Source organism: Doryrhamphus excisus, chromosome 6, assembly GCF_030265055.1.
Source record: "Doryrhamphus excisus isolate RoL2022-K1 chromosome 6, RoL_Dexc_1.0, whole genome shotgun sequence".
Taxonomy (NCBI): domain Eukaryota; kingdom Metazoa; phylum Chordata; class Actinopteri; order Syngnathiformes; family Syngnathidae; genus Doryrhamphus; species Doryrhamphus excisus.
This window is the reverse complement of record NC_080471.1, coordinates 16608881-16635484: the sequence shown is the minus strand read 5'-3', so window position 1 is coordinate 16635484 and position 26604 is coordinate 16608881. Positions and strand designations below refer to the sequence as shown.

Below are 26604 nucleotides of genomic sequence, written 5' to 3'. Positions count from 1 at the left end.
TAACTTTCAGCACACCGTCGCATATAAAGTAAAGTCATATTATAAATAATTAAATATTACCCAATGTGTGATATAGTGTATGTTTTCCACAATTGTAAAAGTCTTCACAACTAAAATGTATATGAATTTCTTTGCGTTATATATCAAATTAAAACTCCATCATAATTAATATTGCATTGTGGGGGTGGGGGCTGAATGTTATTTTCTTAACAGTGGATTTTGTGAACATATGTGTTCCTAAAAGTGAATACATCATTACTGCCTGAAAATAAAGTACCTCTACAAGATGGATGTATTATTTGTATCTAAAAGGACACAAAATAACCAGCCAAAAAAGAAAAGCCCATTACAAGCGGTAAATTTTATTATGGGTTAACAGCACATAAAGCACATCTAAAACCGATGTGTCCAATGCACTTTTAATAAAGGTAATATTAAAGGTACAGTTTCTAAGTACAATATAACAACATTCATATTAGAATGAAAAGTATTTAAAAGACAACATTAAATTTTCTTATTTTCTTTACAGATGTATTTACAAAATGAATCAAAATACTTATTTTCATATTTAAGAATCATCAGACGAGAAGGAGCAAAACTACATTTGTGAATTGACTACCTGCTAAAGAGAGAGTTCAAAAGAGCTGGATTAAAAAGGTACATGAGCATCCGTCCCCAAATTTAACATCAGTAGCAAACATGTGACTTCAAAATTGGTGACAATTTCCACTTTCTCCACCTCTGCTCTAACCATCCTTCCGATTACACAACCAACACTGAACACAGACACAAGAAAGGAATCCAGATGTACAAACATACAAATACTTCATGTACAATGCGTGAAAAATACCAGAAAAATAAAAGACCTGTGTGTGAAATGAGCATTGATTTGTCTGAGGTGTCAGTCAAACCAGGTGAAGCATGACTCTGTACAATGAAACTATTTAACACTGCATGAAAAATGTTTCACACATAACCCAAAAAAAAATGTGTGCGTTTGAGAATTGATCCTACAAAATACATTGTCACTTCAGTACATATTGTGTAAAACCCCCCAAAAGGACAATCAAAAACCATTGCTACACCGAGAGGCACTCAGTGTGAAACACTGTGTATTATTGCGAACGTATTCATATTTGCTACAGTGTGGAGTGGAGAGAAAACGTTGGCCTTCCGTGTACACTTTCCTTCAAAATGGGCAACAAAACATAAGCAAACCCCCTGCCTGATCCGAGCACCACTTTTCTGCATCATGTAAGGAACTATGCAGACACAAAAGAGGTAAATACTTCTTAGAGAAACTACAGCCTCAGCGTGTTCTTGTTGTCTGACGATCGTGCAAAGAAAAATAAACACAATACTGCTGCATCCTTAAATAGCTTGTTACTTAGCAAATACTAGCTTTTGCTATAAGTCAGAAAGAAGTTTCTTATTATGCCAAGACGAGCACACTGATACAGGTACTGGCTTGGCAACTTTTACCATTATTTATCGAGTCCTAATATTAATATTAGTAATACTGGACGCAGTGAAATGAATGAACTGATAGGGCGGCCGGGCTTAGTAATCAACATTTTTGTTCACAAACTTACCTAGCATCACACAAAATAAATCAGCACACCCTAAATTCTAACCTAATCCTAAATGAGGGAAGCAAACTGGACTTATCGTACAAAATGGTGCTGCTGTTTAACACATAAATATTCTCATCGGTTAGTCCTTAGTAAGCAGTTTTTTTTCCTCTTACCTACACAGACAGAAGCTACCTTTATACACGTGATCAATAATATTAAATATGGTGAGGATGAGAGTGAGCAATTGTCTTTACAGGCCATGTCAGCTTCTTGGTTCTCCACCTGGGAACTATCCAGATGCAACGTAAAAAAAAAACAAAAACAAAAGTGATAAATAAAGGTGTATTTACATGCAGATACACAGAAATTAAAGAAAGAAATATATACACAAAGACATATATTATTGCTTGACATTCAATTATGGCTAAAAGTTGCTTTTCATTTATTTTGTAAAACTAGATTCCTATTTGAATCCTTATCAGATGTGCTTTGGAAAATGTGTTGAAACAGAATGGTCGTCTTTTAAGGGTGACATAACGCACAGCTTCACAATGTATCATCAGGAACGACTCACGATGGAGCTTTTCAGAGAGCAAGGAACCATATGTGCATGCTATCCTGGGATGGGATGCTCTATGGCAGTAGAACCACATGACGTCACACAGCCAAACAGAAAAGAAATAAAAAAAAAAAGTAAAAAAATAAATAAAATAATTCCATTGAGTGCACTATTAAGGATAATTTTAAAATCCAGTTGCATTGTTGAAGGCGTTATGTCACACTTTACCTGCTATCTACTGAGGATGGATTGAGCTCAGCATTAAAAAAAAAAATGAAATAAAAATAATAATTAAAAGATCAACACTTTCTCTCCCACATAACCCTGTTCCTTTGTAATTATTAAAGCCTTGTCTGGGTGTTTTTTTTTTTTTGTAAGTTATTTAACCACACCGACAACACGCACACACAGACACACACACACACACACAGACACACACACACTATTGCTTTGTACAAAGAGACAACAGAACAGAGACAGGAGGACCATTTTACTATACACTGATTGAATAGCACACGTAGCACACATCAATCCCTTGATTAACTGAATGAGAATTTACAGAAAGATTTTACAGCTTTATATTTGGACACTCTGATGACCACGGCGGATTTATTACTTTCTAAAAGTTGGCTGCATGGATAAAGTCAGTCAAACCCGTAATCACACCACAAGGCCATATTGCTTATTTTACATATTAAAAACACTCAAACACACTCTCCTTTTAGGGGGTATTTTTTTAAAGTTAATGTCAAGAAAGATTCCTGCAGGAAATAAATAATAAGACAGGACATTTTCACCTCGTCGCGCGTGTGCGTGTGTGTGTGTGTGTGAGCGTCTAATAGTTGTCTCCTCCCTGAGCGTACACACCTCATCCTCTCGGCCAGGGCCTCTCCTTCCTGGATTGTCTAGCACTTTTCCAGAATGGAAAGTTTGTTCTGCTGGGAGACTGAGGTTTTACTTGTGGTACTGGGCTTGTGCATCAAAACATATGATTACTTCTAGCTACAGCATAAATACTACAACCCAAACATCAACAGATTTAGTATTGCATAAGAATATTTGGTTTGGCTAACAAAGAGGGACCCTGATGACACCTTTGACTCTTTTTGTTGTTAAAAGTGATGTTGTAAAAGTGATGTTTCTCTTCCTTTTTGTGGCTTTTGCTTTGACCTCAAGGGGCCTAAGTGGTCTATGAGTGGCCCCTGTCAGTAATGAATATTCACATGTCAACCAATGGCGGTGGAGCATCCCTGAACAAAAACAATAACACAACAATCAAATGAAACAAACTCTTCCCTGAGGGGTGACGGTACAAGGCAGTAGGGACACCTTGCACAAATTGCACGGCAGAGGAATGACGGTGTGCAAGCAAGAAAACAAAAAGTCATGGTTGGTGACAGATTTGCTGGCATGCTTCTAAAGGGATGTCTTTTTTTTAATGTACGTTTTCTCTTTTTTTGTGTGTGTGTGTTGCCTTTAAAAATAAAGTTCTTCCTAGAAGTCGCTACTGAGTTTGCTGGAATGTCTTAGGAGTCCATAGACTTGGAAAGCAGAAAGCGACGACTACCGTTTGGCACATTGAGGGTTTTTTTTTGTGTTTTTTTTGTCTATCACTTTACGACCACAGCGACAAGAAAGACACACTCAACAAAAACAGAAGCACGACAACAAAGCATTCTGAAAATAGCACTTGTCCTAACGTTTTATGCTTCTCTTCCCTAATCGTACAAACAACTGCTAGTCTAATTATTGCGGGAATATACTTAAGTGCTATCTGACATTTTTTCACCCCGTTTTCCCCTTTCTTGACTTCATTAACCAATGGGAAAAAAATGTGTTACAAAAATAGAAGCTTTACGACCAGACAAGGCTTTGAATATTCACTTTCCCTTCATTGTTATTTCTGCAGCGCTGGCTTGAGAAGGCAGATAAAGTCACTCCACAAACAAAATAATATCCAAATCCTATTTCACCATGCACTGACACTGCTTGCTGTGTCTTTACCTTCCACTAGATGGAACAATTGGATTGCACTTGGCTCGCTTCACAAATATTTAAAAAAATCAGGCCTTTCACAAAGATGAGTGGTAACACATGGCTGTAGATAACCACAATGTACCCCACCAGGCAGCGTCCAATTGTTACTGTGCAGATCAGTCCAAACCTGAGCAAATTTGGAGTGAAAATGCAAGTTCAGTTTATTTGAATTATATTTAATGTATGTATTTTGTTTTTGCAGTTCTGAAAATTATTCAGATTTTTTTGCACCATTGTAAGGAATCCTGTTAACTTCAGCCATAAGTTTACAAGAGAAAAAAAAAATACATATCCATAGCACTTTTCCCCCTGTAAGTAATCTGTTACCAAATATATATTGTGCAAAAAATACCAAGGATGAAATTAATTGCATATTGTTAAAACTGTTAGAAATACTTTTTCAATTTTTTGTGTCATTTCCAGCCATTCACCAAATTAATATTCACTCTGTTAATGCTACTGACACCAAATTTGAACTCGGGTCAAGGTCGATTAATTTAACCATATTTTTTGTTGTATTGGTGTAGTACTGCACTGCATCACACTGGGAGCTGTTTCTAATATTTAGATTCAATTATTAAGCTACATGAGTGGCAAAATATAAGACGCAGCTCTCAGTATGATTCATATGAGTACCTCTCGGACACACCTGAACATTCTGATCTTTTTGAAAGGCAGCTTTTCATTTGTGCGCTTCAAATGTATTTCGCAAATACATTGAGCTCCAATTCTGGATAGAGTGTCTCCAATGTGCCTTCTCATGGCCACCGATGCAGCAGCGCCAACACCCCCCCCCCTACACTCCTCCCTGCCAGACATGACCTCCTCCAGCTCCCAGTACTAGCCTTTGTAGCCGCGGTTCAACTTGTATTTCTTCTTGTGCACATGCAACACATCACTAGGTAAATATACAAGTCTTAAATTAAACAAAGATGTAAATAAAAGTGCCTTATCAATTGAACAATTAAGAATCGTCTAACTACGAATATCATACATGTTATTTAAAATAGATTCTATAAACATTACTTTTTTTCTGTATAGTAAGTACTTATGACCATATACCCTGTAGTACATTATAAAACAGGTGGAATGGACCCTTTTCCTTGTGTTGGTGCCCCGTGCTTCTCCAGGGCACCCTTCCAGAGAAGGATTAATAGCAGATGGCCTTACATGATTTCACTATGCAACAATGGTGGATGGAGGGTTTGTTTTTTTTTGACAGCTAAAATCATTTTCAGTAGAATTACCAGAATTCTATGGTTCTTTTTTGTTTTGAAAGTCTTCTTCAAACGATTGTCCATAGGGAGGTGCCGATTGCATCACCATGCCGACAGAGCCTCCCCGCGAGTCGCTGTGAGTTTGCGTCCCAAGAAATGCATCCGAAAGATACGACTGAACACAAGAGAGAGAGAGAGAGAGAGCGAGAGAGAGAAAAAAACAGCCGAACGTGACCAAAATGTGAGCATTTCATGTTTGAATGTGTGCAACTGCTTTGAATGAAGAGAATTATTGCAGTTTTCTCAGCGTTTACACGAGCATGGATGCTCCAGTGGAACATGCCAACGCCAAAATGACTAATTTGTACAATTTGAAATCAATAAGTCCATAAGTGAATGAGCATATGATTGACATCTATCATGAGTTTTGTCTTAGAAATGCCCAAAAGATGGTCAAGTTCAGCTGGGCAGAAATTGTCCTCATCTCAGGGGGTGCGTTGGCTCCCCTCCCCAAGTCTTCCAAAGAGAACCACAAAAGTAAACCTTGAGAATCAACTCCGTCGGCCCGACTCCTCCATGAAAAAGAAGATGTTGAGCAGCGTGCCATCTTGTCCCATCTTGTCCGTGCAGGGCACTGATATAAAGTGTCTCAGATTCCTCCTCCACATTCCCCATACGGTGGGCGCCATGGCGCCTGGCGGGGCTGCTACCCGTCAACGGGCATGGACTGCTCAAAGTCTGATCCAAACAGCTCCTTATATAAGGGGGGGAAGTGGGCACGCACAATGTCTGGGTATATTGCTTTGAAAGCCGTCAGCTTTTCTGTATGCCTACTACACAGCGCCCGCAGTGTCGACACTTTGCATATCAACTGTGGAGAGACAGGGAGAGACAAAAAGAGAGAGGAAGCGAGAAAGAGAAGACATGCTGTTTAGATTCACAGCAAGACCAGGAGGACATCAAACAATAGCAATGGAAGACATTCCTCCACCCCCTTACCGCATGTTGACTCTCACACGGGGGCCAAAGTTGACTTGGAAATATTGAAACATGCACTCAGGTATGAGAAAGTATGACACTAAAATAAATCATAAAATAATAAAAATGCGGGCGGCACGGCAGCCTAGTGGTTAGCGCACAGACCTCACAGCTAGGAGACCAGGGTTCAATTCCACCCTCGGCCATCTCTGTGTGGAGTTTGTTCTCCTCGTGCATGCGTGGGTTTTTCTCCGGGTACTCCGGTTTCCTCCCACATTCCAAAAACATGCTAGGTTAATTGGCGACTCCAAATTGTCCATAGGTATGAATGTGAGTGTGAATGGTTGTTTGTCTATATGTGCCCTGTGATTGGCTGACAACCAGTCCAGGGTGTACCCCGCCTCTCGCCCGAAGACAGCTGGGATAGGCTCCAGCACCCCCCGCGACCCTCGTGAGGATAAGCGGTAGAAAATGAATGAATGAATAATAAAAATGCATTGACTCTGTAGTTCTTTGCTGACTAAAACACAGTTTTGCCACAAGTATCTGCTTTCCTTATTAAGCATGTTGCAAAATAACCTAGAATGGAGCCAAATAAAGTGGCAAGTGGCAATATTTTGATAAAAAAAAGTTGAGAAACACAACTAAATTCCAGAAATAACTCGTAGCAAAATACGAAGGTGGTATAGATCTTGCTAAGATAAGTTAAATGTTCCTTTATCCCTTTCATTGACCATTTGGATGTATTTATATGCATTTACAAATGCTTTACGCATGTAAAATGTATGTGTTCATATTTTTGGTCATGGTAATTGATTTGGTTAAGGGCTGCACAGTGGATGAGTGGCCAGGAAGACCTGGGTTTGATTCTCTGCTGTCATGTGTTTGTGGAGTTTGCATGTGCTCCCCGTACATTCCAAAAACATGCTAGGTTAATTGGCGACTCCAAATTGTCCATAGGTATGAATGTGAGTGTGAATGGTTGTTTGTCTATATGTGCCCTGTGATTGGCTGGCGACCAGTCCAGGGTGTACCCCGCCTCTCGCCTGAAGACAGCTGGGATAGGCTCCAGCATACCCCCGTGACTCTAATGAGGATAAGTGTTATATAAAATGATGATTTGGTTAAAGTATGTTTTGGTTTCGGCTGCATGGTGGTTTAGTGGTTAGCATTTGAGCATACAGTCAGGAGATATGGGTTCAAATCTGCATCTTCTCCCTGTGTGTGGGTTTTCTCCAGCTACTCCGGCTTCCTCCCACACTCAAAAAACATGAATTGGAGCTGCTAGTGACTGACAGACATAGCTGAGGATAGCCTTTTGGGGGATCTGTGTCAACGTGACAAAGGCGAAAGTGAGCGAGCGCACATATAGCTCTCACTCAATTTATTGCCATTATTGTTATTATTTATTAGCATTTGTGATTGAACTGCTGTGTTTGTCAAACATTCATTCATTCATTCATTTTCTACCGCTTTTTCCTCACGAGGGTCGCGGGGGGTGCTGGAGCCCATCCCAGCTGTCTTCGGGCGAGAGGCGGGGTACACCCTGGACTGGTCGCCAGCCAATCACAGGGCACATATAGAGAAACAACCATTCACACTCACATTCATACCTATGGACAATTTGGAGTGGCCAATTAACCTAGCATGTTTTTGGAATGTGGGAGGAAACCGGAGTACCTGGAGAAAACCCACGCATGCACGGGGAGAACATGCAAACTCCACACAGAGATGGCAGAGGGTGGAATTGAACCCTGGTCTCCTAGCTGTGAGGTCTGTGCGTTTGTCAAACATGACGGTTTCATATGTCAATTGTCTTAGTTGTTGGATGTTTTGACAAACATTAGTCTATATTTAAAGACTACAGCTGTAATGGATCTCATACCTTTGTAAGGATACCATCCTCTCTGTGGTTCTTCTGCAGGACGTGCTGAAGAGCCAACTGGATCTTCTGCTGGAGTTTCTCCACCTTCACTTTCTCCTGAAGCCAGGACCGATCTGAGAGGTAAGAGTCATCACACGTTTAGTCAGCAGTCTCCTTCGTGTAAAAGTAAGTGCAAGGCTGCTAATTATATGCATTGACTGATAAAGATAAATTGGCTGGTATGTTTGTTCGTAGTTCGTAGTGAATGTGGGGCTTTTTTTTTTTTTTTTTGCACTGTGAGTGACGCCTACCGGCAGACATCAACACAAAGGCGGAGAACAGGGCGATCTCATCCTCAGACAGGTGCATAGAACACAAGTTTTTCCCAAACTCGAAGACGGAGCTGATCAAGTCGTCACAGCCTGCCATAGCAAAGGACACAGCATGAGAGCTAACATTCACTCTTGATCTTATAGTGAGACAGGCACACAGGGAGGGGAGAGGAAGGGGAAGGGGGGGGGGGGTATTAATCATAATTCTAATAGTAATATAAAAAAGGAGCTATGTGGTGAAGCAGAACAGGCAATGCTTTTACTGAGATTTTGCTAGATACTTTTAGCAGTTGGTGTCATGTAAGGCAAAAATCAGCTCACAATTGAGACAATTATGATAAATTAATTATTGAGCATAGAGGGTGATGGATAAAGACAGACCAACAGCACAATAATGAATTTGATAAATGTCACAAATTTGGAAACATTGAACAATAATGGCATATTTATTTTGTGTTTTTGTGTTTCTTTTCTGGAAATTTTAAATGTAATATATTTTCAAACTTTCTCCGATCTCTGAGACTGTAATATTGATGGATAGACTGCCTGTTAACGATATCAATGAGAACAATTCAGTAGTTCTGCAACCACTTTGGGACCAATTTGCATTTTGTTCACCTTGGAAAACAACTGGAAGTGGAGGAAAATCCTTAGTGGAGGCCTCAGTGATGTCATGACAGTGAAACAAAAATGCTGTTTGAGCGATGTGAGATTCTTTATGTCAGCCTATCAGTGATGGTTTTGATAGCTTTCTCCCAAAAGGCGCTCTGTCTGGCTGTATTTATTCCACAGTTACAGGAGTCAGATGCAACCGTGCCTCACTATCATCTCGCTCCTGGCATAAATAAACGTTGCAGAGACGATGGGTAAAGCGATGCCAGGTAAAGCAGGGATGAACGCCCAGTGTTCGCTTCAAGGCCTTCATCATTGTGTGGAGCAGATTAGGAGATTCTAATTTTGGCTGGGACTTCAAGGGAAAAGGAATGACACACACACACACACACACACACACACACACAAAGGTAACACAAACATACAGTCCACACTCCTGCAAACATGTCCACTTACCTAATGACTTGAACACATCTGGCCCGGCGTACTTTCCATCAAAATAGACCGTGTTGTTTTGCGAGTCAAAGGCACGACACATTCTGACAAACACGACTTCCAAAGAGCCTGTGGAGACAAACGGCAACAATATACTGAATCGCTGCGTTGTCCCCCCTCCACTCCATCGATAAGACATCATTCAGGAAGGCAAAACATGTGCTCGTGCTTTAACAGTATAAGCAATACAGAGCCTTTGAAATGAAATAATAAAGAAGCCAGCTGTCAGCAGAGGAAGGAAAAAAAAAGCACCTCCAAATTATATGATAATATCAGACATAAAGCTAGTCATCCATAATGACACGACAGATAACAATTGTGCCTCATTTAGTGGCGATAGTGCTTATTCATTCAACCTTTATTGAACAAGATAGAGGGGGAAATGATTCTATTATCTATGGTGTCATTTGCAGCTCTCTGTGGGAGGGAAAAACAGGGTGAGGGGAAAGCAACAGCAGCCTTTACTGCCGCTGTGTTCTGCTCTAGCATTAAACCCTGAGAGGTACCTGCCACAACATGAAGTACACCTACACAATCCAATGGAAAGACATTATTGTTTGACGTTGGGTTGGTGGCTGTCTGTCCGTGTGCTACTTCTAGTTACATCAGCCAAGGACGTACGGCCAAAAACAACACATTGCGGGACACTCCTCGTTCTTGGAATTAAGACATATTGACCCAAATATAAGACAACCCTGAATATAAAACAATAAACGTGGATATTATATTTTCAAAACATCATCAAATACACACAATGACGTTCTGTTTTTCATTTTCAATATCAGTGAAGTAAAAACTGGAAGTCAAAAAACGGGTCAAACTGGAACCCTTAAGTGAACTTTAAGACTTGTAAGAGTTGTACTAAGCCTCAGCTGTCATAAAGTGTAAAAATAAGCTAACCGCTGTTGAAAGTAAAATAATGTGTAAGATACGTGCAGAGGTACCTAAAGACATCTGCTACGATTCATTTGTGATCTATTTCCTTTGGCTATATTGTACCGAGGTCTTTGTACAGTGACATTGTGCATGGTGTTTTTTTATGACCTTTAGTACAGTCTAGTGCAGAGGAGGGCAAATATTTTGACTCGTGGGCCACATTGAGTTAACAAAATTGTCTGGGGGGCCAGAACATATATTTAACACACACACACACACACTATTTCATGCTTATAATTTCCCTTGAATTATTTGTCGAATTTTATCTGTAAAAGTGTTATACTATCAGCTGTATGTTCTCATGTCCCTTTTTTCAGGAGCACTTTTAACATCAGACCACATCAAACTATGTAATTTTTTTTTTTTTACTAAATAAGACATCCGACTTGTAAGTCATGTTGCCAGTTTGTATGTTCAAAGTTGAAATACTGAGAAAGCAACTGGCGGGCCGGATTCAAACGCTGGTGGGCCGCATGTGGCCCCCGGGCCGTTGTTTGCCAGTGCCTTTGTGTCATTTTAAGGACATTGGACTACAGCTGTTTCATTACATTAGCATTGCAGTTAGGTTAGTAATATTGCATTTAAAAAATCAAATACGTTCCACACAACTTTGTTGTGGTTGTGGCCTATGCAATATGGTTTGTGAGCATGTGTGCAGCAGCAAAAGCTTGAACAGTGAGGCTGGCATCCATCATAGAAGGTGTTATATCTGACATAAACAACATAAAATGTTTATCTGTGTCCATGTCTACTGCCAATGCCCAGGAAAGTAACGAGTGACACCGGAAGAACACATGAAGAAGCAGTCATTGTGCAGTCAGGTCAGCTACGCCCTTGTGACAATGCTAGCACGCTGTGCGTGTGTGTGTGTGTGCGTGTGTGTGTGTTGACAGGCTGTCATACCTGCTTTCAGCAACACTATCTGATCATTCTGACACAGTTCCATGAAGCCATCGATGCGCTTGGCGAACTCCACCACATACTGAATGGCCTCTGTTATTTTGATAGCGCACAGCTGCCACATGACTTCCCGCGGCTAAGAATGGAACAGAAGAAAACTGTGAGTGAATTATCAGCTTTAACAGAACACACTTTATTCTGCAAAACAGCAAAATGGCGGTGGTGGTGGTGGTGGTCAAGGTACCTTGCTCTGGTAGCTCTCCACCTCCTCCTGCAGGAAGGCCTGCCAGGTCATTTGCTGCAGCTCCTCTCTCAGGTACTGACATGTCTCCATGTGTGATTTGGAGATATTTTGGGCCAAGTGCTCTGAAACACAAGAAAGTGAAGACCTCGGTGATGAGAGGTGGCACAGGAAAAGATGATTTATTTACAGAGGAAGGAGGGGAGGCGGATATGCGTGGGCTTTTCTCTCTCATTTTTTCCTTACTGGGAAAAAAAAGCTTGTTGACATTTCCTTTTGCTGCCTCCAGGAAGCTGATAGCTTAAAGCAAAGCCAATCTAGTTATGACACAAATACATGGCAGGGGAGGGGGCGGGGGAGGGGGCAGTGTGTTACTCACTCAAACAAAGGTCACATTTGCTCTGAGAGAAGCAGCGAGCATCAAAATTTAAATGGTTTTGAAAACACATCTGTTAAAAGGAGTTCCGGGGCACAGGGGAGTCTAAAAAAATGATTTCCCCAGACGCCTGCCCTGCTGGATCCTGATTGGCCCTAATTAATGGAAACTAATTACAAAAAAGAGGCTCTTTTAATGAGTGTTGGAGATGAGTCTCCAACCTCCTGCTATTTTAAGCAACCTTTGTGTCGTTTGCCCCACGGTTGAGTTCTTCCCCCCTCCCCCTCCTCCATTGTTCTGTCTTTCCTCTCTTTCCCGAATTCTCCCCAGTTCCTCACCTAGTTCTGCCATGGACACGGTGGGAGAAGTTTCTCCGTTGGTGAAGGAGCAGTAAGGGAAGAAGCCCGAGCCGGGGGCAAAGTCGCAAATGGGCTCAGGCTTGATGCCGTTGATGTCTAGGCCGGACTGGTCCGGGGAGGGCTGGATGTCCAGGTAGAAGCTGCTGACGGCCGAGTCGGGTTTGGTGCCGTCGGGAGTATGGCCGTCCATATAGCCGCTGAGGTCGTCGTGGAGCTCTGTGAGGCCATTGGCCGTGAGGCCGTAGCTCGGTGTGAGTGGCTCTGCCTCCCCAGGCTGCTGTTGGTGGTCCCGCTGCTGCTGCTGGAGCCGGTGCTTCTGGACCTCGGCGTAGAGGCTGTCTCGCTGCTTCTTGGACATGCGGCCAAACTTGACCGCTGAAGGACAACAACAGACATCGTTAAGTGAAGCATTACACATGATGGAATATACTCGCCAGTCACAACATCAGGTACAACTGCACAAACTAATGAGATCTCAAAGTCAATTTTTATTCAGGAAGTGGGCATCTTCCATCTGGAGATGACAGAAGAAAGTGGAAAAAAAAGTGATAGTAATAAGCCATTTTCCTGGGTTCCCTTTTCCACGTCCAATATTATTCTGACTCTTTATCGAAACAGACATTATGTTAGAAAATTGTTTTTTTGTCCTTCTGCTACTTTTCCAGCTAAAAGACACCCATCAATCAATCTGTTTTCTATGCCGCTTATCCTGACTAGAGTTACTAGGGTGCTGGAGCCTATCCCAGCTGTCTTCGGATGCGAGGTGAGGTACACCCTGGACTGGTTGCACGGGGAGAACATGCAAACGCCACACAAAGATGGCCGAGGAATTGAATTGCAGGAATTTAACTCGGGTCTCCTAGCTGTGAGTCCTGCATGCTAACCACTCGACCGCCGTGCATTTCAGCATATACCTCCATCTTCATTTTTCTACATTGCTCTGCATCATGGTTGTTTGTTTCTGCCCTACGATTGGCTGGCGACCAGTCCAAGGTGACAGCTGGGATAGGCTCCAGCATACCAGGGAACCTAGTGAGGACAAGCGGTATAGAAGATGGATGGAATGAATGTTCTGCATCTTACTGACATAGCCAGTAATAGTACCACTGACAGCTACAACCACTATTATATTCATATGTAATAAAGATGCAGTACATATCATATAACAGTTATCTTTTAAAAGGCATAAAAGCTTTTGTATAGCAAGTATACCTAATGCTGTGTCCTGTGAGAGTGAAAATTAGGTGCCACAGGCGGTAAGTATTATTACACACCCTTCTAAATACAAATAGATTTATTTTTATATCTGGTTCAATAAACTAGGAATATTTTTTATGTCAATGTAGCTGTCTCTCTCTTATCCAGTTAAGGTTCCAGACAGTGACGACCAAGAAGAAAATGTCTGGGAGAACAAATCATGTGATGTCACACTCTTGGCTGAACTCGTTGTCCTTTGAAGAAAAAATAAATCTTGGTGTCTTACGTTGGAGATAAAAGCATGCGATCAGATGATCACAGTGGTGAGAAAGAGACTCTTTGGTCCATGCTCCCGGGTCCTGGAACTATGTCAGCTGGTCACAGGGAGTGGATGTGGGTGTGCAAGCATGTGTGTGTGAGAGTGGAGAGACAGAAAGGAGAATGCTGGCAGATGGGTTGGTGTGTGTTGAGTGAAGGCAAGAGTCACCTTCATCTGTCCTGATTGTGTGTATCTTCATGTGTGTGTGTGTGTGTGTGTGTGTGTGTGTGCACTCAGGCACTAATGTACTTCATTCATGAATATGTATGCATATGTCAAGAGTATATTAAGCCAAAGTTGTCTATTTGCACATTGGATGATAACATTAAAAACCTGATTACTCACTACCTTAGAGTTCTGCTTAACTGAGGACAGCAAAAATAAAATGGAAAAAAATGCTGCAGCAAAGCTCTATGTTCTAATGCAGGGGTTTAAATAACCACATAACTAATAATTAGAACCCTAGCTGACCAGGTACCATGCAACGAAAGCTAGATCATTACATCCCTTACAGTACATCCTCCCACAGTTCTCCAGCTTGGCCGTGAAATACTCACCATCCCGTGACATGCCCACTGCCAGGCACTTCTGCAGCCGGCAGTGCTGGCAGCGGTTGCGACTGGTGCGGTCGATCAGGCAGTTCTTCTGGCGGGGGCAGGAGTAGGCCGCATTGCTCTGCTGACTCCTCCTGAAGAAGCCCTGCATAGGAGAGGAGCATAATCAGTTCACATAGGTGGGACACACGTTTTAAAAATATGCAGAGTTTCTTCTGGATCAAAGGAAAAATAAGATCCTACGCAAGCACAACAAAAAAATAACATGATTTGCTCAGATGGGATGGAGGAGGGATATAAGAAATAAATTAAAACAATCTAAATCATCACCTTAGTCTCCATCTGTTTTCTATGCCCTTATCCTTACTTGGGTCACAGGAGCCTGGTGGAGCCTATTACAGCTGACCTCGAACGAGAGGCGGGGTACACCCTGGACTGGTCGCCAGCCAATCACGGGGCACATATAGACAAACAACCATTCACACTCACATTTATACCTATGGACAATTTGCAGTCGCCAATTAACCTAGCATGTTTTTGGAATGTGAGAGGAAACCGGAGTACCCGGAGAAAACCCATGCATGCACATGCAGAACGGAGATTTGCTTCAAAAATTCGCATTATGCAAAAAAATATTTGAGCATTGTGAAGGGAACCATAACAAGGAGGTTGAGGAGCTGCATGTGTCTCTGAGGCTGCGGTTTGCTGACCCGCGGCCTACTGTAACAACAGCATGGCTGCAAATTGTTGAGCGCCTCTCTCAGACTGCATTTGCGTGTAAGTACACAACATGGACATGTATGTGAATACCAAAAGCCATGCGTGACATCCATGAACAACACTTATTTTATTTGGTCTGAACAAAAACTTAGGCTACACGTGGGACGAGTGGTTAGGAGAGCTAGCCAGGAGGACTTAGGAGACCAGAGTTTGATTCCACCCTCGGCCATGTCTGTGTGGAGTTTGCAATGTCTCCCCGTGCATGCGTGGGTTTTCTCCAGGTACTCCGGCTTCCTCCCACTTTCCAAAAAAATGCTAGGTTAATTGGCGACTCCAAATTGTCCATGGGTATGAATGTGAGTGTGAATGGTTGTTTGTCTATATGTGCCCTGTGATTGGCTGGCAACCAGTCCAGGGTGTACCCTGCCTCCCTGGGATAGGCTCCAGCACCTCCGCGACCCTCATGAGGATAAGCAGTAGAAAATGAATGAATGAATGATTGAACAAAAATAAAATTTTATGCAGTTTAATTTGCAATTGGGACAACTCTAGATTTTTTTTGTTTGTACAATTCATTCCAGTAAACGGCAACACATCCACCACATGTGTTCTTATTATTTTGGTTTCAAAAAATAATTTGGAACAAGTTGAATACAGTCCATTTAATAAAGTTTTATGATAGTGACAGTTTGACCCCGAAACTGATGAATTCACTTTGCATTATTTCCACACTTTGAAAACCTCATGGAGCGTCTTATGTTTGAAGGTTTCACTGTATGATGTCATCAATGACAGTCGATGACTAATAATAACAAATCTAGGTTGCATATCAGAAAGTGTAACCAAGAAGCATACAAACAAACAACAAACCCATGCTGATGAAAATAACCCCTTTGGAGAAGGTATAGTGATGCTACCGCTGCGCTGGTATTTTTTCAGGCTGCTACACAGTAATTTCTGGCATCCGGAGAAGGCAACATGTCCAAGCACGAGGGTGGCGTGTTTGGTCTGATGTGATAACACAATTTTTTTGTCATTGGGATTATTATCTGGCAAGTGCAGCACGTAAGCATACATATCGCACACCGACTGGATTCCTCATCCTTTTGACTTAATGAATTGATTCCAGCACATCATTAACATACCCCACTCTACTGCTCCATACACATATGTCTTAATTAGCTGCTCATTGGCTGTTTAATTACAAGAAAACAGCTGACAGCTGCCAAGTTGCTTTATAATGGAAGCCATTATAGGAACGGGCTATTACCGCCGGCAACAAGCAGAACTCTGTAATAATGCTATGATTTATGGCCCAAACTTTTGTACTCGCACATATCATTAAAGGTCTCCCTGCCTGGACTAATTAGCAATCATTAAAGAGAGATTTCAGCAGTTTATTCTTGAGTGTTGTGTTCCTCATGGTGCCTGTGTGAGGCAAAGGAGCAGCTGACAGAAACCCCTCTCACATACACTTACATCCGTGCACACACACACACACACACACACAGATACACAGACGTGAGAACAAACAGCAAAGGTGCAGACTTGCAGAGGAATGCTAATGATGTGCTGGGTGACAAGCGTGAGGACAAGAATACACTCTAAGCACAAAATTCCGCTCACTGTGTATGAATGGCTGGTACATTTGAAACTGTACAAAAGACGACTTCAATGGAGGCAACACAATGTTGCAAGCAGCCAACAATCTGCTCTAATTCAAAGCATGCACCTTTTTGATCATTTTATTTCAAGACGAGCGGGCTGCCAAAAAAAAAAAAAGTGTGCATCCGTGGAATGGGAAGGAAAAGACGAGCAGAGGAAAGACTTGGTCCAATGAATTGTTTTGAATTATTGTACTTTTGACCATTTCTTCACACAACTTCAGCAACGTTTGGGACATTTTTATCAGAGAGCAACTTTCTTGAACTCCTCACTTGTTTCCTTATTGAAACACAGCAAACCACACTAATCGCCCAACACATGAACAGAGCCTCTTACCTTACAGCCTTCACATGTTATCACACCGTAATGGATGCCTGATGATTTGTCTCCACAGATCTTGCAGGGAATTATTTCGATTTGAGCTGCATGGGAAACAAAACAAAAGGAAAGAGAGGGAGTGTTAAAAAATAAATAAACACAAGTCATACATTTTGTTGTCACAAGTCACTGTACAACAGTGAGCACCATGGATCCATGTTGGTACATGAAAGAGCACTGCGCTTTAAAAAAACATTTCATCCGCCCGCTTTTGAATGCGTTGCTTCCACAGAGTGGAATATTTACAGAGTTCTGCACATTTGTGTTTGCATATGAGGAGAAAAAAAATGCAATTTTTTAAACAATTAATCCTTACAAACAGTAAACAAAGTATCAATTTGAATCATACACAAAATTATATGTGTAGCCGGGTTAAACGCAAACTCCCAATACAAGCAAATGATTGAATACAATAACTGTATGAATGAAGCTTGCTGGTCCATATCTACTGTATGATATTGTCCACCATTTCAGTACCGATCCTGAAATGCAGCAGCTCAAACCAAAATTATATAATGAACACATTATGCTTCTTCTGCTGGATGCATTTCATAAATACACATTATTGGTGCAAAATAAGATAAATACTGTAACATGCAACACTAATAATTGAAAAAGTGCCCACTGCGTGTGACTCTAGGTGGTTCTTTGTCAGGTGTGAAAATAGAAGTATTGAAAGAAAAAGAAGAGTTATTTTTCACATAATTTCCGGTTTTGCGCACTTATTTTTTTTGTTTTTGTCATTTACCACCATGCGTATAGTTGCTTTGTGGAAAGCATGTGCAGCCGAACCTGTTTCTCATTAGTAATCGGAGCGACTATTTAGGTGGGAGGGCGAATACGAGCAAAGAGCAAAATGTAACATTTTACAGTGATTGCAAATTGTTTATTTGCTTGGAGAAAGCCATTACATCGTTTATTTGCAATCCAAACGTACAACTTGGAAATAATTCCAGATGGTGGACAGCTGAGGTTGCTCCTCTGGAGAGCACTGTGTTTGATATGCCAATGTTGCATATCCCTCATAATGCTCAGTTTCACAGAGGTATATTATTGTGGTTGTAGTGTACAACTGCACTGTTTTTTTCTCAAAATGAATAAAAAAAAGAGTTAGGGTCAAACTGATGTCAGCATCATACAATCTATATTAACTGCACAGACATTTTTTTTAAACACTAAACTCCACAGCTCATCCCACTACAGCCCTACCACGAGCCCCCGCTTCTGTCTCCCTACCGAGATCTTTATCTCACATGCAGCCCTCCTTCAACTTCTCCCAAATCTTAGCCCCTGCTGGCGTTCCAACAGCAGCAGAAGGCATGCAGCGCCAGACAAAAATCCTCTATCTGATCTAAATCGAGGAAACATCACCTCAGGATATTTTCTCACGATGTAATGGCTTTCTCCAAGCAGCCAATGAAAAGGCAAGGAAGTGGTGCAACACACGTCTGCGCCAATTAAGGGGGAATATGATGATTTAGTCTTAATAAGATGCAATAAAAAATGATGATAATTAGGAAAGTGGTGCTCCGTCGGCAATGTCAGGGCGTTACATCAGCCTCTCCCCTCCAGCCAAGCCTGACGCTTCATATGATAAACCCTCCAAGCTCCTTATATCCCTTGTACACCTTAACAAGCAATCTCTTGATGCCGGTTTGATCACATCACAAGCACTTTTGCTAGGGTTCAATCCACATATCCCTGCCCATTTTAATCAGCCGCCAAGGAGCCTGCAGTGTGTCATGTGGATAATGTCCTTGTCCCTGAGGCCCGCCCGCCAGAGACCCTTAACACAGAGCCTCTAATCCACTAACTAATAGCCACGCTCAATTCATTCACCAATCTGTGTCTGTTCTCCTCGCGCTGCTGGAGTCAACAAAACGGGCTGTGTTTACACAGCATTAGCCTACATTTTAGCAAAATGAACAAAAGCAAGTGGTGGATGCTACTCAATTTACCCTCCTCCTGACAACACTTTCTGCCATTTGTGATTCTCGTACACAATAGAGGGCGCTGCACTTCGTCACCACAGATTATTGTGAAATCCAGGCAGGGGGGCGGGCTTTGAAACCCTATCTGAGAGGGTTAATTTATAATTAATCTTTTCCTCACAGTGAACAGTTGCTCGTTATGGTGAATGGGCCTGTCGCTGTGTGAGTGCACTCCATTGTTTGTTTCTGTGTTCTCCGCATGAGCATTAGCAGTGCAGTGTGTTTCGACTCCTTTAGCATTTTCAGCCTCATTACTTACATAATTTGTTCTGACATGCACTCACAACAAGTGAAGCGTGCTGTAATTATGACTAGCTGTGGTTGTGGCCAGCTGAGGGCTGCAGTAGCAGGCCCCAGTCAGTGGGTGGTAGTGCGGGGCTACCGTTTCTTCTGCAGAGTTTAACGCCGTGCTTCCACCCACCCTATCCCAGCCCACAGGCTTTTGGCTCTGAGCTCCAGCCTGCGATAGCTCCAGGCTTAGGCTGATGCTAGCTACCCCCACCCCCACACAGCAGAGATGCCTTCATCTCTCCAGAAGAAGCGGCGCTCACTCAGGCCTGACTGACGCTGTGCCACATCAGGTGAAAGCAGTGGGAGTAGACGGGGCACGGCGGTGCCAGGCCAGGCGGGGTGTGCACACACACACACACACGCACACAAAAGCAACACTCACAAACAAAAGCCCTATCTGCAGCAGAAAGGCCCTCAGTGCACACAACCTCCCCGGTTAACACCCTCACCCCACACTCCAGCGCTGCATAAGCTGCTGGATGTGGAGAGCACTCAAGAGTAAAACAGGTTTGTCTCTGGACCAGCTGAGGGAGGCTCTGTGCTTCCTTGTCTGAACATTACGTTATTTGCACACTGGGATAAGCTGCTTTCAAAAAATGGTTCAGAGGAGAATAAAAGGAGAATACAATTTGAAATGAAATGCACCATGAAGGCATCTAAGTCCACTGTATGTCCACTATATCAGCAAAAATGTTGAGACTCACTTCTTATACTCAAGTTATTTTGGAAAAATCTCTACTATAGATTGGGGGTGGCCATTTTCCACTTTAAGGTCCTCTAATGGTGCGTTCACACGTCTCATGTTTGGTTCGGTTAAAAAGAACCCTACTATGTTTGCTGTGCTAGTACGGTTCATTTGTGAATGCAATCATCTGAACCTTGGTGTGCACCAAACAAGCAGTCCAGGCATACCTGTCAGCATTTGCAATTGAAAATAAGGGAGATTTTCCAGACCTGAGAACCAAACCAGGGTGTAAACTCAGCCTAAGTAACTAAGGCCCTATAATTTCCAGATGAATGGAATCGCAGAGGGAATACCACAATTGGCTGATAGAAATGGAAAGTACAGTTAAATGTGGAGTCTTGCAGATATTTACATAATGAATCAAATGTTGTCATCGTGAAGGTGCAGATTCAGCAAAATGGTTATTGCGTGTAGCTGCTCTGTAGGAATCCACAACTCAATACAAAGGGTTGAAAAATGAGCATAAAATGTCCCCCAGTGAAGGCATGACAGAACCACTGATTTAACCTAGCATTAATATTTTTGGAATGTGGGAGTAAAGTGAAGAAAACCCACATATACACAGGGACCCATACAAAGTACACACAGAGATGCCCATGCAGAGATTCAAACCCTCCTGACTGTGTGGCCAACATGCTAACCACTAGGCCACGGGATGGCCCAGAGACTGACATTCCATTAGAAAAGCAAGCCGAGTTACGTCTGTTTCTGAAATACTGGGTAAAATTGTCCAATGCTTTATTGCATCAATACATGCATTTAATTAACTGATATTTTATTTGCTGTCACAACAGTAGACACTCTGTGCTGGTTAAAAAATAAAACACAAACAGAAAACCCAAGTCACCAGCCAGGTGTCCCTAGTCTTTTGTCCATACGATGCTTTTCTTCGGTGACTTGTGCTCCAGCGAGAAGGGCTTGAACAGAGTTCACACGAGGAGTCAGTCAGTCAGTCAGTCAAACAAACACACAAAAAGGCCAGCGCTCATAAGCACTCCCACTCCGCCAGTCAATATCTATTGACACGAGCTGCGTGTTAAGTGCCTCGTAGTGTGAGACAGGCAGCTGCTGGCTCGCTTGAGCTTGACCAGCGCAGTGCCACTGATCCCATTCACCGCGCCTCCCCGGCCGCCTGCCAGCCCCTGCCTGCTCTGTTTACAACATCAAAGCTTGGCGCCGTTTGACGGGCAGCCATGTAAAGCCCATCGTAGAAGCCCATCACTTCCTTGCAGCGCAGCGAGATGGCCTGTGCCAGCAGAATGCTTAAAAGATACCTGCGGAGACTGCAATAATATGTCGAAATCAAACTGTGACACAAGTGACCATGAGGGCAAGACAAGCAACTCCACTGCCGACGTGGGCATCTTAGACAATAAGGTCCAGCTGACAGAAGAGACACATTGTTTGTGCGTGTGAGCTGTTCAAGGACACTGATTCACCGCGCTTACAGCGCTTCCTCGTCGGAGGATGATGTGTCACTCAAGGCACATGTACAAAAAGGCCAGCGTGGCTTCCGCAAGTTCACCCAGTGACCTTCACTGTCTTCTCCAGAGCCCCAATTTCAACCCACTGCTAAAACTACATGCCATTATTCAAGGCTGGGAGAAGTGACAGTTGATTGCTAACACCCACAACAATTTGCCAAACGCATACTCACAGCTTAGTGGGGGCCTGTCAAGTTCATTTTAGTGGAGGCAACGCATAGACAGACACTGTAGGATGGAATATTGTCTTCCAGTGCCCCGCAGGTGCATTAATGCTTCATTTACAGATGTAGACTGACATCATGAAACATGTAAAGATGAGAAATATATTGGGAACCTGACGTAATGTTAATATAATATGTGTGAAGTAGTGTGCACACACTACAAGACAGTTCAAGTCAGTGTGCCTAATATAAAATACATTGGGTTAAACAATCACCATCTTCACCTTTATTCATTCATTCATTCATTCATTTTCTACCGCTTTTTCCTCACGAGGGTGGCGGGGGGTGCTGGAGCCTATCTCAGCTGACTGGTGGCCAGCCAATCACAGGGCACATATAGACAAACAACCATTCACACTCACATTCATACCTATGGACAATTTGGATTCGCCAATTAACCTAGCATGTTTTTGGAATGTGGGAAGAAACCGGAGTACCCGGAGAAAACCCACGCAAGCACGGGGAGAACATGCAAACTCCACACAGGGATGCCCGAGGGTGGAATTGAACCCTGGTCTCCTAGCTGTGAGGTCTACGTGCTAACCATTCGACCGCCGTGCAGCCCGACCTTTATTCATATTTTAGTTATTATCTCAAATGGGAAAATCTCAATGAAATTGTGCAAGTGTACTTCATGTGTTGGCCGGTGAATACTTGTGTATACATGGCAAATATCTGGTCAGAATGCCCCAACTGGACGAGTGACGTTGAAGGATTAACATCATCCTTTACGTTCCAGCTGTATGCTCTGGCCACTGTCATAATGCTAAGAGCTTAACCCATTACGGGATTGGACCAGTAAATCATTTTCCTTGCCTGATTATTCATGATAGACATTAAACAACAAGGTCCAAGGTTTTCCACTGCATACTGTCGCCTTCCTATTGGACCACTTACAAAACAAATGTTTTCCAAAAAGAATCCTGACTGTTTTTTTTATACGGACTGTGTGTGATTGTGTGTGTGTGAGACAGCTGTCAATGACAAGGATGACGCATGACAGCGGGCTCATGTTGGAGATTATGTAAGGAACTGGACAGAGTGCAGCATTATGAGCCGATTAACAATTCTTCTCTCATCAGACAAACTGTGTTAAGACATTTCCCTTTAATAATATTTTTGCAGCAACACCAAATAGTGTAGAAGCTCCCAAGAGTATTACACAAAAGCGGAATTACAAAATAATAATGAAAGATGCAAGCAGCAATGAATTGGTGAGTATCAGGAGTATCTACAATATTCCCTAAATCCTCGGTTCCCAAAGTGGGGGGGTACTGTATTGTAATAGGGGTATGTGAATAAAAATGAAAAACAATTACCTCCTAACACTCACAATTACAAGTACACCTGAACACCTCAAAGCGAAAACATAATGGACCAGAGAGGATACATAAGCATGCTCTATAAGCATGAACAATGAAGTAAGAGCTAGGAGACCCGAGTTCAATTCCACCCTCGGCCGTGTATGTGTGGAGTTTGCATGTTCTCCCCGTGTATGCGTGGGTTTTCTCCGGTGACTCCGGTTAACTCCCACATTCCAAAAACATGCTAGGTTAATTGGCGACTCGAAATTGTCCATAGGTATGAATGTGAGTGTGAATGGTTGTTTGTTTTGAATTAAACACAAATGGAAGGATTCCAACATCAGGAATAAAGGTTACTTATATATTTATCAGTGTTGATCGGAAACTTTATCAAAATGCAACCATGCAAAATACACATTTTGCCCCAGAATTACTATGGAACAATCAATTATGTTCATAGGCTCCGGCATAGCCACCCTATTGAGGATAAACGGCATAGAAAACAGATGGGTTAAAAAAAAGTTTATGGTAACCAAAATTTGATCATCTGAATAGAATGCATGACGACTGGATCAATCCACAAGGTAATGTATGCAGTAGCACTACAAATGCTCAAAAAACCTGAAATAGCCAACAAACAACAAAATTATGACTTCCTTTTCCTTTTCTTGGGAATCTCATCTGTCTACTATGTTTCATGTTGATCACTGTCTTCAGGGGATTAATTTTCACAAATTCCGAAGTCACTACCATGCCAACTGCCACCGCTGAGTTCTGGGGCCCTAAAAAAAAATATATATATATATATATTTCTTAAAAAACACGCTAATTTGGTCTGCACACAGACACCGGGGGGCACTAAACTGGCTGTCAAGTGCAGATGTTCCGCCATCATTATATGCAGTTATTTATTTTACTGCATGCACTTGGCATTTGGCAGTGGGGATCAGCTGTCGCTCTCTGCTGAACACACATATCCATGACAGTCACATCTAGCAGGAGACAGCCTAACAAGTGCACAATTTCTGCTGCTTTTTGTCTTTTCTGCTGCCGCCACAAGAAGTCGCTCAATACATATATATTTTATTTATTCCCATGTATGCAGCATAATAAAGGTTATTTGAATGTCAGCGGCAAAGGACAGCGGTGGCACGCGACACAGTGTGAATGGAATGTATACGCTATTTGTTTATGGATTGAATGCTTATTTACAAGAGTGGTGGCAGAATGGAATTTATTGCTTTAAAGCAAAACACAAATTCACCTGCAGCCTAAAAGTCCACATCATTTTAACATGCTTCCATTGAAGCTGGAAACACGCTGTAGTCATCAAAAATATTTGGACCACAAGGGGATTAGAGGAAGGAGAGATATAATTGACACATTCGCCATGCATGCTGCATCCTGCTAATTCCCACCAATCATGTAGCTGTGATCTCCCCGCCATATTGGAGACTGGCTTTATTTGAAGAGATGCTTCCCTTCATAGCAGCACATGCAGGGACTCTGCTTAAACTCAACGTCTGGGCTGTTGCCCTTGGCTGCTTTTTGGATGAACTCATGCGTGCATCACTGTGTGTTTGTTTGTGTGTGAGGCCTATTAATATTTCAACATTGCCCAGCGCCAGATGCCTGTACAACAAAGCAGCGCTTCCCTCTGCATGTCTCCCACTGTATTTACTTGACTGTTTTATTGAAGAGCATTCTGACACCCACAACAAGAGGAGTGGAGGGGGGGGATAAATTCCAAAGCACAAGACATCTCTGTCTGTGTGTCGTTCTTCGCCAATTGGGCACTAATTTATGTTTCGTTGTGGCAACGGCTGACGGGCTTCCTGACTGGGGATGTGCACGCTTGCACTCTGGGGGTGGGACGACAACAAAAGGCCGGGTTTACAGAGAAGACAAGCACGAAGGCCAGCACGTGTGCAACACAACCCCTCCCTTCTTGTCGGTGCCACCTGAGTTGAAATGCCCATCACTCCTCATCTACTTCCGTATGCTTCTACCGTATCTTAAGACTGCACTGACAACATATGTCGCACCCTTGCGATGTTTACTGCAGGATACGCCCCTTGTGTTGGTGCCAGCAGGGGGACAGTTTCACGCTGTTATGCTCTGATAGCAAAACACCATGTGTCGACAACATACTGAAAGCCCCTTGTTAGTCATTGACAATCACAGGAGCTGAATTTAAACTAAATACATAGCAAATATTGACATTCTTTGTCTAAAGCAGGGGTGTCCAAACATGCCTGCGGGCCAATGCAGCTTGCCATCCACTTGTATCAAAGTCTAAAAATATAATGGACTAGGTTCCACGCACAATACATGCTTAAATGTTTGATACTTCTTAATTTAAACACTATGTGGAGCTACTGTATTGAAGAAGGCAGAGTCTCCACAATGAAATTGAAATGGTGAAATGAAAAAACAGAAATGGTGGAACGAAAGAGACCCTATCTATGCGTGGATGTGCGTCCTTGCGGCTGAAACCGTGAACAATATTATTCTCCTTCCACTGGAAGATGGCTCAAGCCGGGGGAAGGTGTGCTAAGATGAAGGCTGGTACGTACGTAAGATATTGTTAGTTTCACCAGAGAGATAGTTAAAACTTCCACCGTTCACCTTGCAGGTCAAGTCAGTTCCAAATGGGACCTATATCTTTATGTTTTTGTTTCAGTACAATTCTGACTTTTTTTTTTTCATCTGAAAATTATTTTTAACATCTCTCAGTGATGTGGTTCACTTCAATGTCCCAACACTCCTGGCTCCAACATCCACCCATGCGCTCCTCGGAACAGAGCAAGTTCCCTACGAACTGCCATAGCCCAAATACTTGACTTCTTCTTTCTTAATCTCCCTTGCAAAAAAATTGCACAAAATCTTTAAAATTGCCACAAACGAAAAATTCTGGCATTTTTACTTCTGTAAACACACACCAACATTGTGTTTTGTGCGCATGAGCATCACTTTTCTACCCTACGGTAGTTGTTGCTTAACAGCAGTAACACTGACAAGTTGGATGCTTTCAGGAACGAAAGCAACAAAATTCAAACTGTTCAATAACTCACACATTAATAAAATATCCGAAAAGTTTTGAGCGGACAATATTTGTTCAGTTTTTCATTTAGATCAGGGGTTGACTAGAAAAATTTAAGGACACCCCTGCTCTAAGCCACCTTTGTTTGACTAATTAATCAAAAAAAGCACAGCAGCTTGAGAAAAATAAAACATGTATGACAATTGTTG

The 26604-nt window shown here is 42.4% G+C and overlaps 1 protein-coding gene across 2 annotated transcripts in view; it reads right to left on the bottom strand.

Annotated features, from left to right (window-relative positions):
* Positions 1 to 346: 346 nt before the first annotated feature.
* The window catches only part of roraa (RAR-related orphan receptor A, paralog a), a 222705-nt gene continuing 196447 nt past the window's right edge, over positions 347 to 26604 (bottom strand). For both annotated transcript variants that reach the window (XM_058075290.1, XM_058075291.1), the window contains 9 exons: positions 17272 to 17357; positions 14554 to 14695; positions 12460 to 12855; positions 11749 to 11870; positions 11508 to 11640; positions 9630 to 9737; positions 8541 to 8651; positions 8251 to 8363; positions 347 to 6258 (listed from right to left, as the gene is read on the bottom strand). In XM_058075290.1, the coding sequence (XP_057931273.1) occupies positions 6094 to 6258; positions 8251 to 8363; positions 8541 to 8651; positions 9630 to 9737; positions 11508 to 11640; positions 11749 to 11870; positions 12460 to 12855; positions 14554 to 14695; positions 17272 to 17357 (1376 nt within the window). In that variant the 3' untranslated portion in view covers positions 347 to 6093. The remainder of the gene's footprint in view (positions 6259 to 8250; positions 8364 to 8540; positions 8652 to 9629; positions 9738 to 11507; positions 11641 to 11748; positions 11871 to 12459; positions 12856 to 14553; positions 14696 to 17271; positions 17358 to 26604) is intronic.